Source organism: Helicoverpa zea, chromosome 7, assembly GCF_022581195.2.
Source record: "Helicoverpa zea isolate HzStark_Cry1AcR chromosome 7, ilHelZeax1.1, whole genome shotgun sequence".
Lineage (NCBI taxonomy): Eukaryota > Metazoa > Arthropoda > Insecta > Lepidoptera > Noctuidae > Helicoverpa > Helicoverpa zea.
In genome coordinates, this window is record NC_061458.1 from 4,022,950 (window position 1) to 4,044,348 (window position 21,399).

The 21,399-nt window shown below is 39.0% G+C and overlaps 1 protein-coding gene across 43 annotated transcripts in view; it reads left to right on the forward strand.

The window, feature by feature from the left end:
* The window catches only part of LOC124631596 (glutamate-gated chloride channel), a 94,213-nt gene extending 73,686 nt beyond the window's left edge, over positions 1 to 20,527 (forward strand). The window contains exons 4-18 of one of the 43 annotated variants that reach the window (XM_047166039.1): positions 593 to 681; positions 844 to 939; positions 1,765 to 1,829; positions 1,916 to 2,068; positions 2,193 to 2,213; positions 2,528 to 2,678; positions 2,825 to 2,965; positions 9,717 to 9,791; positions 10,378 to 10,530; positions 10,753 to 10,905; positions 11,291 to 11,505; positions 12,691 to 12,741; positions 13,481 to 13,540; positions 14,126 to 14,233; positions 14,600 to 20,527. In XM_047166039.1, the coding sequence (XP_047021995.1) occupies positions 593 to 681; positions 844 to 939; positions 1,765 to 1,829; positions 1,916 to 2,068; positions 2,193 to 2,213; positions 2,528 to 2,678; positions 2,825 to 2,965; positions 9,717 to 9,791; positions 10,378 to 10,530; positions 10,753 to 10,905; positions 11,291 to 11,505; positions 12,691 to 12,741; positions 13,481 to 13,540; positions 14,126 to 14,233; positions 14,600 to 14,746 (1,678 nt within the window). In that variant the 3' untranslated portion in view covers positions 14,747 to 20,527. Of the gene's footprint in view, positions 1 to 592; positions 682 to 843; positions 940 to 1,764; positions 1,830 to 1,915; positions 2,069 to 2,192; positions 2,214 to 2,527; positions 2,679 to 2,824; positions 2,966 to 9,716; positions 9,792 to 10,377; positions 10,531 to 10,752; positions 10,906 to 11,290; positions 11,506 to 12,690; positions 12,742 to 13,480; positions 13,541 to 13,661; positions 13,665 to 14,125; positions 14,234 to 14,599 lie in introns of all 43 variants that reach the window. The other 42 variants (XM_047166040.1, XM_047166043.1, XM_047166045.1 and 39 more) reach the window with 42 other exon arrangements.
* The last annotated feature ends 872 nt before the right edge of the window (positions 20,528 to 21,399 follow it).

The following is a 21,399-nucleotide window of genomic DNA, read 5'->3' on the forward strand; positions in this document are numbered from 1 at the left end:
TTCGTTGTGCTCTTGATTAATTGCGCACAGTGCTAAATCCGTCTGGTTGAACTTTTGATTAAGTTTCAAATCTGTTTAGCATGAGAACCACTCCATGCATCTCACAAAGCTTTTGTTTCCGCGCACACTTACCAAAAGTTACCGTTTGACGTGTTTCGATATGATTAAATTGTTGTTCGATGTTACTGAACTTCTCGTAGTAGTTAGACAGTAACCACTGTTATTCGATAGGTGTTTGTTTCGTAGTTAGTTTATGTTCAATGTTAAAAATAATAACTTAATATGGCTTACCAGCTGTCATTGAATACTTCACTATAAAAATTACGATATTTATTATTAGACCGTGTCATTGCTCTGTTTATTAGCTTATTGGACGGCTTTTGTAGCAGCAAGGTAATAAGTGTTAATCTAAAATCAATACTAAGCGTACCGCTGTGCGTTTCCACACGCTTAATTTGCAATGATATATGTTAAGGCATAAATCTTTCTTAGTACCCGCTTTCAGGCCATTATTTCGATGATTTAAAAGGTTCTTTAGAAATGCAAAATTGCTTCACAGTTCTTATATAAAAGCCTATTCACTATTCTACAGATTTGCAGCGGGAAAGTCGGACAAAGAGATACTGGACAACCTTCTGAAAAACTCCCGCTATGACAAAAGACTGCTGCCACCAGTAGATGGTAATGTTATCATTTTGAAACTTAAATAAAATATGTAAATCAAAGTTTTCAAATTATATCTATCGTTTACCAATTACTTGCTCGATATAATTTGAAAATTTTCTGTTGTTGCGTATAAGTAGAAGGGTTAACTAGGTGATACAAAATTGGTGTAAATTGCAGATCCAGAATTCTGTTGTGGTCTAACTTCGCCCAACGACTCTCTGGCTCAAAATAATGTGGGGCTCTCGTCTCTGCGGCCTCGCTCGCACAATCGTGGTGCGTTGTGTTCCATGTTTATGAAAAGAGAAAACCTCCCACATGTATCTGGATCGTAGCAACTTTATGTCCTTGTAATTAATTCCTTGCACGCAACTTCAATTCTTCTTATACCTCACGCAACTGTACCTGGTCCTATGCTTTAGAATTTAATACCTGTGTACCTATCAGTCACTTATTCTTTTCTTCCAGTATGCTATGAATGCACCTGATTACATTGATGTACTAGTTTAGAACACACCCACTTTTATATTAATGAATTTAATTTCAAATGTTTATTATTTTCTTACTCGTCGGTAAGCTACATTGTATACTTCTTTCTCTATCTCATAAATAAAAAACACAGCGTTTAATAATTCAACCATGGAATATATTACGAGTTTTCTTTTTACGCCATGCTTTTTGCCTCAAATGATTTTCTCTTTTCACAAACATCAAACACAAATTATGAAACCTTATCTGTCGTAAATTCATACTTCTTTTCCAATAGAAATCGGATCTGCCAACTTCTTATTTACAATTTTAGTTATTCTAGCAACATGTGTAGCATACGATTGAGTTTCGCAATTTAATTTTATTAAACCTACCTTCCAATCATTACTTCTACTACATTCCAACATGTTTTGTTAAAGCGGAGATCCACCAAAAATACTGTCAAGTTTAGACAGATGAAAAGAAAACTGTTAGATAGGTCAAAATAGATAGTGTCCTACAGAAATCCAGCACACTTGTTAGCAAGCATGTACTTTAAGTGTATATCGTTGTTGTTTTATATTATTTAACTAACTCTACTTATTTTTAAATATCATCAAATATTATTTTCAGGTGTCCTCACCGTAAATGTAAGCGTACTACTTCTTAGCTTAGCCTCTCCAGACGAATCTAGTCTTGTAAGTATTTAATATCTAATTTATTCTCTCTACCTCTCTGTCTTTCCTTTGTAGTTTCAATTTTCTGTCTTAATCATCGCTTCCAGAAATACGAAGTGGAATTCTTACTTCAGCAGCAGTGGTACGATCCTCGACTGCGCTATTCCAACCAGTCCCATTACGACTTCCTTAACGCCATCCATCATCACGAAGATATCTGGTTGCCGGATACTTATTTCATCATGCACGGTGACTTTAAGGTCCGTATCGAACTTAACTTGGATAAGATTCTTGTCTAATTAAATTATATGAAGATACAGTTTACAAAATTATATTTTCATCTAATTTTATACATAATTATTTCCACCATGCTTTCTTCTGAAGGAGTTTTCCCAGCACTCATGGGTATTTATAACTACATACAATGCTTCACGATCTAAAAGGACCATTATTTGTACATACAAATATTTTTATAGCTGACACTTCATGCTCGCCTCGATTTCTTTCTGGTTTTAAACATGCAATCTAGAGTTTTGTCCTTTTGGAGTTGATTTTTGTAGATTTCATCGTAACATTTGGTCCGGTGGTTTTGGTGATAAGTAATATTTGTGAACACCACGTAGGAGTATTTAGGATAGGAGCGTAATTTTATAGTGCAAATGCTTTATTTGGATTACTTCTTGAACAAGATTATATTCTTAACTGTGCTTATTTTTCAGGACCCGATAATACCGATGCATTTCGCTTTGCGAATATATCGCAATGGTACTATAAACTATTTGATGCGGCGGCATCTCATCCTGTCGTGTCAGGGACGGCTCAACATCTTTCCTTTTGATGACCCATTGTGTTCATTTGCCTTAGAAAGTAGTAAGTCAATTGGTCCTATTATGCATCACTCCCTAACAAGTCAGAATTGATTGATTCAAACGTTGTTTGTTGAATTGTTTTATCAGCACTGTTCTCAGATGTAGAGAGGTATGTTGCATCTGTATGACAAAAGTTGTATTTTCCAGTATCGTACGAGCAGTCAGCCATCACCTACGTGTGGAAGAACGACGAAGACACGCTGCGCAAGTCACCGTCACTGACGACTCTCAATGCATACCTCATCCAGAATCAAACCATTCCCTGCCCTATCAAAGCCAGTTGGAGAGGTAAACTATAATATTAATCATATCTACGTAACTATTACATACATTAGATTATTAGATTAGATTACTCGGGCTGGTTTCCGCAACTCCACGACAAAGCGCGTATTTTGCGTGTGAGGGTGATAATGGGTGTTTATTCACTCGATCCACCCCAACTCCTCGAGAAAAGCCAGCAGAGGTTTAATTCTGCTGACTATCTCTTGGATAGTACCTGGGTTACCGAAGTACTTAGCCCTGTATATGGCGGTTTCAGGGCAGTCTAGTAGCACGTGTGCCGCTGTTTCTTCTTCCCCCATGCAGGCTCTGCATAAGGGACTGTCTGTAACTCCTATAACATAGAGGTGTTTATTGAAGGAGCCGTGTCCAGTTAGAACTGCCGTAAACTTACGTAAATTCTGCTTTGATAGGCCCATCAGCTGTTTAGTGAGGCGATCGTTGATGGTCGGGAGGGCCATCTTCGCCTGCCTGCACGCGCTGTGGTTAGTCCAGAGGTGGTTGTGTTTGTGCCTAGTACGCTGTCTTACCAGTGTTCGTAGGTGGCCGAAGGGGAGTGGCAGTATGGGTTCTGGTCCTACTGCTGTTTGGTCTGATCCCCTTCTCGCCAGCTCATCCGCTGCATCGTTGCCTCGGGAGCCACTGTGTCCTTTTATCCATTGAATGGTTATGTTATTTAAACTGCCTACCTTGTTTAACCGTTGGTGGCACTCGTGTATAAGGCCGGAGTTTGCGCAGTGTTTGCTTAGGGCCTGTATTACTGCCATGCTATCTGAGAGTATTCGGATAGAGTGACCGGTTACTTCCCGCTTTATGACTGCTTCGGCCGCTAGGGAGATGCCTATACATTCAGCTTGGAATACTGTATTATGTACTCCTAGGGGTGTGAATATGTGTATGTTTAGGTCTTCTGAGAAGATGCCTGAACCTGTGCCGGTGCTTGTTTTGGATCCGTCGGTGAAAATTCTTAGTTCTTTGGGATTATGTCCCTCGTAACGATGATCCTCAAAAAGTTGGATCCTGTATTTCTTATCGAATATAAAGACTTTGGGTATGCGGTCGTTTATAGCCTGCATAATGGGAAAGTCTGCATAAAGATTGTTTAGTATAGTTGTGTGTTTTGTAGGCAACTTGCTCCAGAGATTAAGGGTTTTGAGTCTTAGAGCCGTCATTGCTGCTTCTTGCTGTGCAAAGAGGTTCAGCGGCGGCAGACCTAGCATGGCTTCCAACGCTGCCGTTGGTGTTGTCCTCATGCCACCTGTGGCTGCCATGCAGGCTTGTCTTTGGACTCGCGCCAGTTTATTTGCGACTGTAGTTTGGTCGGTTTTGGGCCACCAGACTAAGGCGCCGTAAGTGATCATGGGGCGGATCACTGTTTTGTATAGCCATAGTATTATCTTAGGGGATAAGCCCCATTTCTTCCCTATCATTTTCTTACATTGCCAAAAGGTAATGCTGGCTCTGTTTACTTTATTGTCTATATGATTACTCCATTTCAGCTTACTGTCCAGAGTGACGCCAAGGTATTTGACTTCGTTGGATAGTTTGAGTTCTGTATTGAAGAGTTTAGGTAGTTTGTACGGTCCCAACGTTCGTTTGTTTGTGAACATGACTAACTCAGTCTTGGTGGGGTTTACTGAAAGGTCAAATTCCCTGCACCACTGTTCTACGATTCGTAGGGCCTGTTGAGTAAGGTTGCAGATAGTGTCAGTTACCTTGCCTGAGATGAGGATGGCAAGGTCATCCGCATAACCTATTGTGTAGTCGTGGTTTGCGTTTAGTTTTGTGATGAGATCATTAATCACTAGATTCCACAGGAGCGGGGACAGTACCCCTCCCTGTGGACATCCTCTGGCTATTAGTGCTGATTTGTCATCATCTTCAAAGCGTACCACGCGTTTGCTGAGCATGTTTGTGATCCAATCAGTTAGCATCGGGTTAACTCTGTGTCTGAGTAAACTCGTTGTTATGCTAACGAAGTTTGTTTTATCAAAGGCTCCCTCAATGTCTATAAAGGTGCCAAGGCAGATGCCTTTTTGTTCTATTGCCTCCTCTATCCGGCTTACTACCAGATGAAGCGCTGATTCTGTTGATTTCCCCGAGCTATATGCGTGCTGATTCGGATGCAGGGGGTTGTTTCTTAGCGCACCGTCCCTCAGCTCTCGCTCACATAACCTTTCCAGGGTTTTTAGAGCAAAGGATGTCAGGCTGATTGGTCTGTAAGATTTTGCGCTTGTGTAGTCTCCTTTACCTGGCTTTGGGATAAAGACTACTTTGACCTCCCTCCATTTTTTGGGGACATATCGAAAAGCCAGGCATGCTCTCATTAGTCTTAATAGTCTATATGAGATGTATGGTCCTCCCCATTGCAGGAGCGCTGGGAAGATTCCGTCCGGACCTGCTGCTTTGTATGGGTGGAAGCTTTGAATTGCCCAATGGAGTTTTTCCATTGTGACGATTTTTTGTGCGTATGACCAATCTTCTTCAGTTGGTGTTTGTGTTACCTCATGCCATTCTACATTTTGCGTGAAAACGCATCCTGGGAAGTGGGTCTCAATTAGGACGCGCTTCGTTTCTTCCGGCGATGTGGTATGTGTGTTGTCTGGTTTTCGGAGAGTGCCCAGACCAGGTGTGTTTTGTTGTGCTAGGATTTTCCTTACCCTGTTTGCTTGTTGACAGGACTCGATGTTACCACAGAACTTGCGCCATCCCCTGGTACTTCGGAATCTGATGCATTTCTTGTACCTTGATTTGGCCGCCTTATAGTCGTCCCAATCCTCGTCGGCACATGTATTCATTGCTCTGTTTAGAGTTTTTCTCACTTGTTTACGCCTGCGTTCTAGTTCCGCACCCCACCATGGTTGTTTCCCTGGTGTTTTCTGGTATGCAGTTTCGGGGCAGGCTGTTTGATAGCTGTCTATCATTGACTGTGTGAGGTAGCTTACCTGTTCGTCAATTTGTTCTGTGTCCACGTAATTTGTAGGGTCCCCGAGTTGCGCAAGTTTGGTGCTGAGCGTACGGGTGTACGTCGCGCGGTCCGTATTGCGTGGGTTCCGTTTCGGTGGTGTTTCTTGTATACAGACCTGTAGGTCAAAGCGGATCCATCTGTGGTCTGAGCAAGATGCCTCCTTAGAGACATGCCATCCTGTGATTAGCTCCGCTACGCTCTCTGATGCGAGAGTCAGGTCTATAATTGTTTGACTTCGTCTAGTGACGAAAGTTGGTTCTGATCCAGTGTTTATTAGTGATAGGTTGGTTGTGAATAAGTAATCAAATAAGGTCTTACCCCTATCGTTGTGTGTATCCATTCCCCACAAAGGGTGGTGTGCGTTGGAGTCAGTACCGATAATCACTTCCTTCCCTTCTCTCTCGCAGTGATTCACCAGGCGGGCGAGGTCGTAGGGAGGAGGCTCCTCTGCTTCGGGCATGTATACCGAGGCGAGGGTGATCTCCATGTTTAAAGCAGGTTGCTGTATTGAGATGGCAGATTGGTCTCTGCAACAGAAATCTGATAAAAACTGTGTTTTTATGTTTTTTGTTGTATAGATGCACGCCCTGGGATGGTCGTGATGTATGTCTACGTGAATCTTACCTCCAAGATTGGAGAGTCCTCTGATTTGGCCGGCCCTGACCCACGGCTCCTGGATTAGGGCAATGGCCGTGTGTTGAACCTCCAACCATTTGCGCAGCTGAGCCGTCGCGGTTTGGCTGTGGTGGAGGTTTGCTTGGAGGATTTTAATTGTCGACGAAGAAGGGGACGCCATCGCAGATTGCGCCCTCCTCGTCTCCTCCAAGCTGTAGCCCGGCCAGCAGGTCCCCGGACTCGACTTCGTCCCCCTCCAGGTCTGAACCCGTCAGAAGGGCTTCTTCCGGGTCGTCGTCCTGTGAGGGGACGGTTGCGGGTACGGGCACCGCAGGGCCCTCGGTGGGGCCAGCGCCCTCGCTGGTCGTGGTACTTGTGCCAGGCTGTTTCTGGATGGTGAAAGTGGCGGGGTCCCATCCCGGCGGAGTATCGGCAAACTTGCCGTTGTGACCCTGGAATTTCACGTACACCGCACCCAGCCCGAAGGCGAGGCGGCGCCCGGACTTCATCAGGGTCGCGATTTGTTCCTCCGGGATTCCCACCACCACAAAGCTGGCGCCTTGCTGCTTCTCCTGTCTTTGGAGCACCCACCTGTCGACCGCGATCTGCGGGTTCTGGTATGCCAGAATCCGCCCGATGTCTCGCGAGTCGGTGATGGCCCCCTGTTCATTAGGGATCAGGATGCCACACCTGATCCTTCGTGTAATTTCCGACTGGCTCTTGATGATCAGCTGGTGGCCGGTTGAAAGGGCCAAGTCGGCGATGGTTTTTTGAAGCCATGTCAAAGTGTGGTCGTTGGAGCACCACAGCTTCAGGACGCCTTCTGTGTAAACCGGCTTACCATTAAAAGCTGGCCCCGGTTGTTTGTTGTTCGGGGACCATGCCTCCTTTAGGATGGTCTTCTGTATCCCCGTCAGTATCGTGTCCGCTACGTCCTTTGTTAGGATCCCGGTGTGGCCGCATGTAACTGCGATGCACAGGGACTCCTTGGTTGCTTGAGCGTAGCTTACCCGAGGAGTGGCCCGCTTGGACGGGTCCAGGCACTGTCGTTTGCGCTTCCCACGGGGCGAAAGTGTCTCGTTCAGAGCGCGTTTGGCAGCTGTCTGTACCTCACCTGCAGGGCTTATTGTTTCGTCCCCTTCCTTCACCGGCCTGCCGGCCCCCGCGCCCGGCGGACGACCACTCGGTCCAGGTCGGCTTTCGCCTGCCTGGGCCTGTGTACGCCCACCGGCACAGAAGCATGGCTGGCCGGAGGTTGGGGCAGCGGGTAGAGCTGGTGTGTCGGGCGCGGCGTTCGCGTTCATGCGCGCTCGCCTGCGCTGGCGTGGGTTGATCTTCCTCTTCTTGGAGCTCACGCCATGTTGGTTTTGGTTAGGGCGTTGGGGTTGTGGAGTTTGTTTCCCCTTGCCCTTGCGTTTTTGCACCTGCCATGCGGAGGAGAAGTAGTCCTCAGTCCGGGTTACCGTATCCGCGTTGACGGAGGCAGATGGCCCGGAGGTGCCGGCATGTGGAGCAATTTGCTCGGTGTGCTGTGTTATGTGAGGACCGCCGAGGGGGTGAGCCGCCGACGGAACCGTCACGGGGGTGCTTGGGTCGGTACTGGTTTTACCCGTACCTATAACCCTCGCCCTGTTTGTGGAGTCGGTACCAGCTTTACCTGGTCCCTTCCTCCTGCTTTGACGTTTGGTCTTCGGCACGGTTCTCGCCATGCCTGGACCTTTGTCGCATTTGCCCACGGGGGCAGAATGCGCGGTGTTCGCGCAGGTCGTAGGAGTGTCGTCGGCTTTCGCTGACTCCACCCTTACGCCGGTAAAATTTATTTTAGTGTTATCCATATTTTTGATTATTTTAGTTTCATCTACCGAGCTCCCACCCTCCATGGAGCCCGCAACTGGGAGCGCCCTACTGAAGGTAGGCACGCTAGGACTACCCGGTAGATATAGGAACGCGAGGCTGGCTTACAGTGCGACATCGGGCACTCGATCAGGCTGGAGTCTGGAGCAGAAAGTCCCGACTTCCAACCTTCACTTGCACCGTCAGCATGACCTTCACCACCGCTACGGCCGCCCAAGGACGGCTTTCGCGGACCCCACGTCCCTCGCCTGTGGCCCTCTGACGGGACACGATTGGCCATTTCCCTAACCCATGGCTCTAAGGTAGGGCAACCGTTTCGCGTGAAATCCAGACCAAAGGGGGCGTGTTGCCGCACGGACGCATTACCGCCAGCGCCGCTTGGCTCAACCCCCCAGGATTCCTTCATCCCCACTTACGGCGCTCGACTGCGCAGGTCCTAGCGCAGGTGACTGTTTACTCCTACCCGCCATCATCAGAGAATAAGTGATGGACGGGCCCGCAACCACTTAGTCACAAGGATCACGGTAAGGAGTGGAGTTGGATTGTGGAGGGGTTGGGGGAAAAACTGGGAAAGGGTTAGGAGTTTGACTGGGGTTGGAAGTGACTGTATGTGCGAGGGATGGGTATGTGCGCTGTGCACACGACAGGACTTTGAAGGGGTGGGATGGGGGAGAAGCAGCTCTTAGCATAGGCAGGAGGGCGAGACCGAAGTCTTCCCTGCGACCTAAGGTCCCGGGTGACGCCGGTGTTACAGGCTCGAACTGTACCACGCACTTGGAGGCGGCTGGGGAGAACGTCAACCCCATACATATAACATATAACATACCAACATCGCTTCTAAAACGTTATATAATGATGATAATCCTCCAATTCATATATTTTTTTCGCCCTATACGGTAGCTTAGTAACCAAAATTAGATATTTTGTTGAAGCACATCTTATATTTTGCACAAGAGATGGTCAAAGGTTGCCTAATTATATTGAAATTCTGATTAACTCTTTTCAGCTTGGTCTTGATTTATGTAAAAGGTTAATTTTATAAATTTATTTTGTGTGTTATTACGAATATATATAGTAGTCGCTTGATAGTGTACGTTATGCGATCACACGTTGTCCAAAACATATTAGGTGTAACCCTAGCTAACCAGCATGTTCATCTAGGTTGTTCCTCCGATCATACAGTGTGATCACTAGTGTTGAATATTACTATGACTAGTAGTGTATAGTCATTAATACAAATTTTGCTATTTCTGACATTTAAATGTACTCATTAGTTTGTTGAGAATGTAGAGTGTAAGAATTTGTTAACGTCTTTGCAAGCAGCTGAGGGTAATTCACTTTACGAGGAAGACGAAGAGATGACATGTAATCTTTGCCAGAGACGCTTTGAGGAGCAAGGTACTTAAGTTGCACCGGACGAGGCACCGTTCTGTCCGGTGTCGTCGTATTTCAAATATTTTATGCTTATGTGTGAGTAAATGCGTAATTGTGTTATAATAATAAAGTGTTGTACAATGTGTTGTAAAATCGACCATGATGATGGAAAGTCGAAGGTTTGCTCCTTACGATTCCTCTGTTATATATCACCAAGCATCCATGTTGTTTTAGTTAAGTGCTCATCAGTTTTTATCATTATTTTCATGCATGCACATATAAAATCCATATTTGACTGTGAGAGCATGAGTTTGAGATAGTACGCTGTATTGTTTTTGATGAACGTCATACATAATGCTACAATGTATGTTCATAAACATAATATGACACGACAACACAACACGCATTACTCATACATACAGAACTGTAGTTAGTATACTTAGATGATGTTTTGGCTGTTCATTTGTACTTTAATTTAAACAAGGCCTCTGAATTGAGTTACTTGGAATTTTGTATCCTGGATCCTTATGTTTATTTTGAAATTAAACGATTAACTAACAGTGCGCGTGCTACGATACTCCAATTGTACCTAATAATATTCACTCCACAGGTAACTACAGCTGTCTAAAGGTCGACTTAATATTTACTAGAGACCGAGCGTTCTACTTTACTACAGTATTTATCCCTGGAATAATTCTGGTGACCTCTTCCTTCATCACGTTTTGGCTGGAATGGAATGCAGTACCAGCCCGTTCTATGATAGGTAAAAATGTGGCTGGTAACCGGAATGCTCTCGGTCTTGCGTACTGCATCAATTTTACTCTTCGTAGATGTGGCTGCGGCTGTTGATATAACACGCTATTTGTTGCAGGTTTCGCTTATTATATGTAAATAATACTCATACTCAACGTTTCTAGCCAACGAATCATTCTCGCCTGCCAATTTTTCTTTTTATTTATTTTTAGATTATGCTTGACATTTTTAGGTAATTACAGCTGCCTCAAAGTGGATCTTATCTTCACGCGGGATAGATCATTTTACTTCACCACAGTTTTCATTCCGGGGATCATTTTGGTGACTTCATCGTTTATTACTTTTTGGCTGGAATGGAATGCAGTGCCTGCTAGAGTAATGATAGGTTGGTTTCACTCTTTTATTTGCTCAATTCTAAATTAATACAAAAGTTAACCACGTTTACCTTCAATGTATGTCAAAAGCCTTTTATGGCTACTAAATTTAAAAAAAAATACTTTCGTGAGTATTGGGGTAGGTTTTCAAAATTTTATGCAAAACAAGCCTTGCTTTCATTGATTGGCTATTCGTAAGTAGATATATGTAAATTAGTTTTGGGTAATCGCATGAAATTTCTATTTTGTGTAGAGCTTTACAGTTTACATTCTCAATGTTTTAGTAACAGTATCATCAACACGCTTATTTTTTCGACTAATATCTTTAACTATATTTAAGTTGAAAGTAAATAGCAAAATTGATGAGATTCTTACATAGCTTTGTTTTGTATGCAGGTGTAACAACGATGTTGAATTTTTTCACTACATCGAATGGATTCAGATCGACATTGCCAGTGGTGTCGAACCTGACAGCGATGAACGTGTGGGACGGCGTGTGCATGTGTTTTATCTATGCGTCCTTACTAGAGTTCGTGTGTGTCAACTACGTGGGTAGGAAACGACCCCTACACAACGTCGTCTACCGACCCGGTGAAAATCCAGTCACACAGGTGAATACTCCTCTTTATCTCTCTCAATTTCACCGTCTAGAGCGTCATTAGTGCTACTTTGTGTCTATCTCTTTACATCAACTGCAACATTAATGACGATCTATTGACAAAATTGAGATGTACGTGTATTTTTTCTGCAAGGTTTGCTACGTATGTGTATCAAAGTAAATTTTGTAAAACGTGTTATCGATGTGGTTTTTCTTGATCATTGTCTACTTCCTTGTACAAAATTCAAAATTTTGTTAATAAGTGTCTATTGAAAGGCTTCGTGGGTATAGTGAAATACATTTAAATTACAATACAACATTTGTCCAAAGTTTCAGTATACCTACTTACATGTGGAATGCCCTGTACATACACTCAACACATATCTATGCTACTAAACGTTACCTCTCCTAACTGCCGTCCTTGTAGACAGCAAATTGGTATTAGATTCTTAAAATAAGCACTTTGATATTTTATGGTATTAGGGTATTTTGTTAGAAAACCCACAATCAATTCACGAAGGAATTTAAAAGTTCTACAAGTAGAGATACCGAACAGCTTTCTATTTTGATCCATGGTATAAATGAGATTTTAGAATAACAAATAACTTCCCTCGTGAATATTTTAACTTTTTTCTATCTTTACTCTTTGCAATGTTTTCTTTCAATCTTACAACAACAAGACATGGCATGATTAACGGAGTACGTAGGTACTTTATTCATACGTGTAACGGCAATGTCATGTTGTTTGTTTTCTTTCTATAGCATGCTTCACCTCTTTAACGTCTTTGCATGTATTTGGCTCATATTTATACTAAATTTAATGGGTAAGCAAGAATTCACCACAGTATCATTTGCAATCGTCACTTCACAAAAGACTACTTTGTGTGGCCATACATCATAACGTACCGTTCGTGTTTCTCAGTCATCATTACTTGCTTTTCATGATAAAATCCATAGCTCTGTATTAAAACTGTGTATCTGGCGTCTTTTAGAAAACATTGCAAAGGTACATACATATTGATTTCTACTCTGTGATTGATTTTCTGTTTATAATTTGTCAAAGTGGGTACCGTATCTATTTCAAAGTGCATACTATCCATTATAAATGTGGCCACTACAACCTAGTCTATGTTCACGATTGCACATCGTTAGACCATCTGTCACGAGTGAACAAACTGTGTGTGTGATGTGTTCGCAGCGATTGCCTGCAGTCCTGAGCAGAATTGGCATTATACTGGCCAGCCCCTTGGTAAGAACATTCGCCGCATTCATTGGCACTATCCAGACACTGTTCGTATATTTCCCTCTTTTGGTCAAGAAAGGCTGATTGCGTAGAATATAGCTTTTTGAATATTGCTTTTTTAACCATGATCAAACAGGTAAGTTTAGTTCAAAATTGGCGAAAATCTGTCTTTCTTGAACATTTAATTACAATTGTTATCTCACGCAATATGCATTTTATGTTTATGTAAAATAATAAAAATAATATTTTAAGGAAATATACGTGGACCTTGTCGTCATGTTCAGTCACAAAACGGTTATCGAGACCGCATGCTGTAATACTACTTACAAGCTTCAGTAGATTTGACACCCATTTTTCTTACAATTTTATTTATTTTAATTCCTCTTCCAAAATTGTTATATCTTTTTTCCCTTTAAATCCTAGGATATTAATGCATGCACGTCTTCCTAAACCTTCCTCTTAACCCCATACAAATACTTTGACAATGTTGATACTTCAATTTTGATCAAACAAAATTATTTTATCACTTAACCCTACTACACCAGGGTATTTTAACTTTACTTGTACTGATTCGATAATGTGAAATATGTTACTTTTGATAATAATCAATAGAACGCTTCTAGTTACTTCTTACACATTGATCAATACGCTTGTACAAACCTCAAAATTAGGTTCTGCAGCTTCGCGGTACGTTTGTACTATACAAAGTCATGCTTCGGCTAAACACTGGTATACATTTACGTAGGAGGCGATGGCTTTCCTCCAATGGGCCAGACAAGAGCCTCAAGTGGAGAGTAGCAGCGCTGTAAGTGACGTCACTGAGAATGACAATAGTTAGCCCCACATCACCAGCATCATTACTTCTGAGACTGATATCATGAAAACTAACGCATTATTTTCTTTAACGCTGCTTCGGAACGCTACAGCCTGTAAGTATACGATCATGTCAGCTTCAAACCCCAACTTAACTATTTGAACATATTCCTACGTAGTGAGAAGTAGGTACTCAAATGCCTCTTGGACACACATTTGAGTACTTATTCGAAACTGTGTACAGTCATAGGAACATAACCTAGATTCCTAGATTAGTTACATAACTAAGCATATTCGTTCTAGTTATATAGTTATTTAGTTAATCTGACACGTATTAATCCGATTGTGCTTTTTTACTTGGTGACCATTTCACTAAGACGTACTCGTAGTGATTTAAATAATTAATTATTTAGTATTAATATAATAATAAAAATATAATTATATTTTATTTCATGTATTGTTCAATTCAATTAGTAACACCTATTAAAAAAATAGATAGTACCTACTTAGTAAACATGTCTGTCTCAAGAACATTTGATCAAGTAAAATAAAAGGAATAAATCTACTGGTGTTGCAGGGTGATAAAAAGCGTGAGTCTACAGGAGGAGCGGACCTAGTGTCTTGTACAGCGTGCACGGGTCCCGGCGCCTGCACGCACACCGCCAATAATGGCGGCGTCTCGGAGGTAACTGTCCCTCCTCTCTCTCTCAACCGCTAACATAACTTTATAAATATTTTGCGAATGACCCTACATTACCATCTGATTTCATGGATTAAATTATAGGTATTGCACTTCACTTACGTGCATTCAACGATTTTCAGCTTCATCACCATAATGCGTCGAACAGGCTTATTTTATTTTCACGCTATTGCGTAGATCTTGCAGTAGATTCTTACATGGTAGCAACTTCAGATTTATTGAAAAAATTCTTCACCTGCCTTAGGTTTGGATACGTAAACAACAGTGACACAGATTCACGGTTCCATAAGCCTGTTATACACCGTAGCGGCTTACAGTATCATCATTCATTTGCATAATAATTTCTTTCAGCCATGTTTCGTCCAGGTTCGCAAAAAAGAACCACCGCACCCGATCCGCGTGGCGAAGACGATTGACGTGATCGCACGGATCACGTTCCCCACTGCCTACGCCGTGTTTCTCATCTTCTTCTTCATTCACTATAAGGCGTTCTCTTAATGCTGCCTTCACTTACCGCTGTCGCTGGCCGCTTCGTGTGAACGGACATTTACTGTGTTTTTCTACTATTCTTTTACTGCGTCACAAATATGTATGAGATTACGCTACTCACTCTATTACAATACATATTTGATGATTGTCAACGGTCGATAAGAATTGTGATTATACCCGTTTATAGTGATCGTACTGTTAAGATAATTATAGTTTAAGAGACTTGAAGCAGAAAGCTAACGTCGCAGCTTTCCATAATTTAACGTCAATAAATTGAAAGATGTGTGCGATTTTTCTACAGGTTTTGAAATAGTTTTCTACATGTTCATAGACGGACGTTTATAATGTATATCTACGCGTAAGAAATACTTTCTTGTGAATACACGAAACTTATGATAGGATAAAGAGGGATCAAATTATGTAATTGTATGAACATTCTCGTATCAACGTGATCACATCGGATTTTGTATGAATTTAGAGAGATCGTCTAGATTGTCGAACGGCGGAGTTTATTATGCCGAGCGCTGCCTTCGATGCGGAGAAGTAAAGAAATCTATTTCAAACCTAAAGACAGACCTAGCGTATTTTATTGCTTTTAAGTTATATTACTAGTAAGATAGCAAAAGACATGATTACTTTTTATATTTATTATTAGATGATAATCACCATAGATTAGTTTGTCCAAACCAACACCTACATATGTTGTGATAATTATAATGATATTTGCTTTGTAATGGTGAGACGTAGGCTATATATCGTCGTAACATTTCAAATAAAATGATTAAGTTTCTAAATAATATAATTCGGAGTAATGTAAAAAATAGCTGTAGATGCATAGATGAAGCTCAAGTCATTATTATCTTTAAATTCTAATACATAATATTTAAATACCAAATGAGTTCACGCTATTCCAGAGACGTACGATGGAGTATACCGATTGTGTTGATATTGTACCATGAACATGCCTTCTACATGTCAAAGAGTTATTTTTGCCTGATATAATATTAGTGGTTAATACAGAAATTGATGAATATAATACTGGCTGTAAATAATATTGAAAATAAATTACACCTATCAATACGTAAGGTATACTAACCTAATGAATATTGTAACCGATACTCTTGTATAAGTATCGTGAATATTGTGCTGTGAGACCATACCGTCACCCTATTTGTTGCGTAAGTAGATAACTTCACCACGTTAAGATATTTGTAATATTATTATAATATTGTCCTCTATCATCACACTCTAGTTATACGTAGTGTCCACAAATGCTAGAAGCCGTTAATATTTAGGTAATTTATATTAACAAACTTTTGTCCAAACCGCAATGCGCTTTAGTTTCCATATGTCTGTAGGATGTGCGTTTGATTGATTCGAATACCTACCTACCTGTCTGTTGATATCGACAAAAAAAAATATTATGTACGATAATTCATTTAATTTTTGACATCACCGGAAAATGTCACTGTTAGGCAAAATACTCGCCGCCATTATGGGACATAAATGCAAGTGGTCGATAGGCACACTTCTGCCTGTTCAAGTTTACACACGGCGGCGGGACATAGGTACGTTTCAAAAACATAAAGTTATTCACTGAACACCATTGATATTATGCCTTTTGCTTGTTAAGAAGTGGACCAAAGAGTCAACTGTTTTGAAAATTAGATTTTATATCTAAATTATTATAAAACAATAAATTATAAGAAAAAGCGTTTTGGCTGTGCTTTGAAATCCAATTATATGAAAAACGTAGGGATGCCTGATTGAATTAATTAATTATAATGTTCTAATTTAATTCTGTTTAAATTCATTGTAACGGGTGGTCAAATGCTGAGTACCTGCAGAAATAAAAAACAACGCTTTTGGCTGTGCGTAAAATTGCATCGATAATTTTCTATTTGAATACGCGAGGTGTCCATAATTGTATATTAAAAATAAAAGCTTGGATGCCTTATGTACCTATAAGTACCAAAGTGTAAACTTAGACACATAATACCTAATTTACGACTTAAGAAATACAGTCAACTTCTTGCAAGCACAGTTATCCTGCGTATATTCTACAAGTCTCACACTTACCTATCTAATGTAAAACGTTATCACCGCTTAACACAGCAACCTATGTTTTAATTTTTACACAATATTTTGCTACTGATCTCTTTGAGGATAATAATGCATAATATATCAATTATAGCTGTTTTCTTACGTTAAAAATAGGTACATTAAAATTCAATGAATGTTTAAATACAATGAGACCATTCCCTTAATATTTGGATAGATACAAAGTGATACTATTTTAAATTCGCTACGTTTTTATAGGTACTATTTAAAATGTAAGATAAAAGTTACATATCATTCGCTTTATAAGATTCAACCTTGTACCTATAATATTGTGCTATCCTGTTGATAAAATATTATATATTCTATGCTGCCTTTACATATGTATACATGTATAAGTTATACATTTTATATGGGTAGGTATTGTTTATTTATATTGTTAAGCTCAGTTCCGTTTTGAAAAAGTTCTGCCAATCTTTATAAATTGCTGATCACAATTATTTGGAAAATTAATTACGGATCTTGAACTACTTGGAACTGAACCACTTTTATATTTTGTATTTATGGTGCACTACTCGCTTCCCTCCATTAAACTATGCTTATGATCACAACCTTTGTATTCCCTACTTTGGTGCTTGTTTGTAAATTAAATCTTGTTAATTTTTATCACTGATTATTTGGGCTGAGTCCAAAATATGAACTGTTAATTTTATTTATCGAGTCTAAATTACTCCTTATTGTTCTACATTTAAGCTGTTGTTCTCTATAAATTTTATGTTAAGGGAGAGATAATTGCCAACAGGTGTATCTATTTGGAAAATCTCTTGTTCTAATGAGTTGTTATTGTTGTCTATGAATAATATAAAATGTTAATAAATTATTTCGATTTATATCTAGATTATGTTAAATAAAAATCGAGAGACATCTGGTATTGTTAAGTACTTTCTAAAATAAGTTTCTACACCTCCTGTTTAAATTAATAAAATATGGTAATAAGTATTTATGAACGTTTATTTTTCTATGATATATCTTGTTCACATTTTTCTAGTCATTTTTGTCAGTGAAAACTGGACCTCACAACTAGAAAAATTATAACCTACAATGCTTCGCTGGAAATGAGAGATTAGGCTAATAAAGCCGCTTAATTATAGGTATTAATTAAGCAACTTTAATTAATATATAGGGACTTATGTACAATATAATATGCTGTACCATAAAAACAATAAGATGAGTAGATTCTTCAGAAAAGCTTATAAGAAGGTTGGTTGCCCATTTAAGATTTAAGTGCAAAAGCTACGTAGTTACCAAACCACGTGAGAACGTTTCTAGGGGAGGTAAATTTTGAAACAAGCTACGGTACTACACCAGCTACTGTGTTAAGGACGAAATACGCGATTAACTCAATCACAAAAATTTTACTTGAAGTTCTTATCTTCTTATCTTCTTCTTATCTTATCTTAAAGTGTCTTAAACTGTCTAAGATTACTTGTTTTTAAAATAAGTAAAAATATTTAACTTCTGATTCAAGTAAGTATTCATATAATTCACGTACCTACACGAAGGTAGAACCGATTGTAATTGGTGCATAACACAGTCGCTGTAACAGACTTTAAGCAATTTCCCATTATCCTGATTTCCTCAGTAGAATCGATGTTCACCATCGACAAAGTCCTTCGTTATGTTTTAAATAAAGTCGTTACTTTTCTTTGATTACATAAAATGGGTTAAATAAATATAAATTGAACAATACATTTTAATAATAGGTACAATTATAATTAGGTAATAACCTCCATATTTAAAACGTACAAATGATAAAAAAATAAGAGAATTTTGAATCATTAAAGTTAAGACACACTTACCTAATTGCAAATAATTTAATGACTTAGAAAGTGTTCAAAATAATAATTTGCAAATTATAGAAGTACCTACTAGCAAATATGGAAAACCCTAGCACATTCCGTTGCTGGTTTTTGCATCTTAATACCTATATATATTTGTAGATATATTGTATAGCTTAATTTTAATTAGTATAGAGATTAAGAATTGATTGTCAACATTTGATGCATGAAAAGACACTAGTGAGATACCTAACTAATAACAATGAAACTCTTCTGTATTAAAAATATTGTTATTCATTGTTTATAAATAATATTGTACCTAATCGTAATAATTGATTCTGTATTATTTCAAGCCGTGACGTGTTAAACCTACCTACAATAAAATTGACTTTTGAAAAAAGCAACTGGCATTAGTTGCTTTGGATATAAGGATAACCTTTTGAAGTAGAAAAAGACCATCTATAAAAGGATGACAAATAGTCTCAATTTAATTAGCCCAACATCATATTCTTTATAAGTCAAGTTCGCCATTGCACTAAAACGTACAAGCTTAGGTAGTGTTTAGACGCGACACTTAACGAGTGGTAGGTAGGCGAATACCTACCCAAATGTTAATATTATATGAAAGTGACATAAGATATGTACCATAATTGCCTACCAATTTGAGATTACAATTTCCTGAATCATTTTGAGTTTCTGAAAGATCCTCTTGAACCAAGAGTTAGTTTATAGGTATAAGCAAATAGAACCTTCAGTAGCAACCTAAATACCAGACTTTTCCACACCTTTGATTGAGTACGATCCCGGGACCAAAATAATTTCTAAATTTCTTCAATCCTTTTCTGATGATAATATTTTATCTAAAAATACACCGGCCTTTTTTAAGATCACGTCGGTTTAAATATCAGAGGTTAGATTTTTCAACCTATTAATTTTAGTTTAAAAAAAAAATGACGGAAGAAAATAACTAGTACCTGTAGAAACAATTGGTTTCCTTTTTCTTGGAATAAGAACCTAAGCAGGTACCGAACATCAAACATAACTGTAGCGAATTAAAGCGACTTTACATTTGGCCTTAACTTAAAATTTGCAATAAACAAATTTTTTTTCAATATTCATGAATGTGCCCCACGAAACCGTTTACCTACCTTTTTATTTCTTAGCAGAATTTTACCAAAAATGTAGAATAGTAAGTACAGCTGATACCTAATTGTTGCCTGATTGCCATTTTTGACTGTTTTTGGGTTTAATGTTCAATGACCATAGAATCTGAAAAAGAAAAAACATTAAAAATACTGCGTTTATTAAAGTACCTACTTTGACACTGAAACTATAAAACAAGTTACCCAATTTTGCTTGGAATAGTTGGTATTTAGTATCAAAGCAATCAGGGAAATTATATAAAATAGAAATTAACTAACATTATAGCATAATAAATTCGTTATTTTTCTTATGTTCAATGCAATGTATCTCCTTCAATAGTTATATAATATGAATAATTTTTATTGAAAATGTTACAAATTCACAATAAAGTACCCATTATTTGTGCCTGCAATTAGATTGTTAATAAGGAGCTAAATACAATGTTTAGGCACTTGTACCTAGATACATTTAGAATATATTTGTACCTGCCACCTATACCTATGCCTCACAATTGTTTGTATTTAAAGCCGACCTACTGCTGTTTGGGTTATGGTATATAAGTCCTTAATTAGGTACAAACTGTTTTGTTATGCCACTAGATATTTGCTGAGTCAATAAACACCGTTTGCTTTTGTAAATACTATAATGTCAGCCCGCTGACCGCCCGTTCGTATTGTATTATGGCATTGTAAATAATTTTAATGTAAAATTTATGAATTACAATTTTCATCAAATAAAAACACAAATTCGATTTACCACTTTTATTTATTTTTCAGCAATTCCCAAATAAATTACCTACTTACAAAAACACTTCCGGACGAAGATTTACAAATTTCAACAGTTAAGTGTAGGTACTAATCTCAGGACAAAAACTTATTGAACAGCAAGAAAGCCCTTTTCTAATGTTATAAATTCATTCGAACAAATATTTGCTTATTTTTTAAAATAATGCTAAAACAATACAAAGAGGAATGCACTATTTAGCTAAAAAAATATATAAGTATTGGCTAATTTTTATTAAACTATAATCTTTCTTCCTAAAGGAAGTCGGTTAAAAAGCGGTAAGGAAGCGGAACACAAAAATATTTCCGAGAAAAAAAAAGGGCTAGAAGAAGCAATACGGACTTCAATGAGATAGTTGTCTGCACAATGAATAATAAATTCTTACCTTCATAATACATAATTTCAACACAAAAAAATGCAAGAGAAAAGCTTGAATCTAGACAAAATCACTTCTCAAGAATTTGAACTCCCGCCGAATGGCTGTCTGATTTTATTAGTTTATGGAACTAGCGAAGCTCCAAGAAAATGTAATGTTTTAGTCGATTATTTTTATTAGAATTGTAAATATGGTTTTATTTTAACCCCTCTGCTCGACAAGATTTTGACATATGACTATACCGTTGATTCGGCGGGATATTTTGAATCGCGACATGGAAGTCAAAAATTTGTACTAACTTTCAACACATGAATTCTAAGTCCGTAATGCCTGATTAGAAGTATTTTACCTATAACTTTAGAGCTCACTTATTTGACAACAACGTGCAAAGGTCAAATGGGGTCAGTTAATTCAGAAAAATATAATAATTACGGTGTTTTTAAGTCTATCGAAAAGTTAGGCAT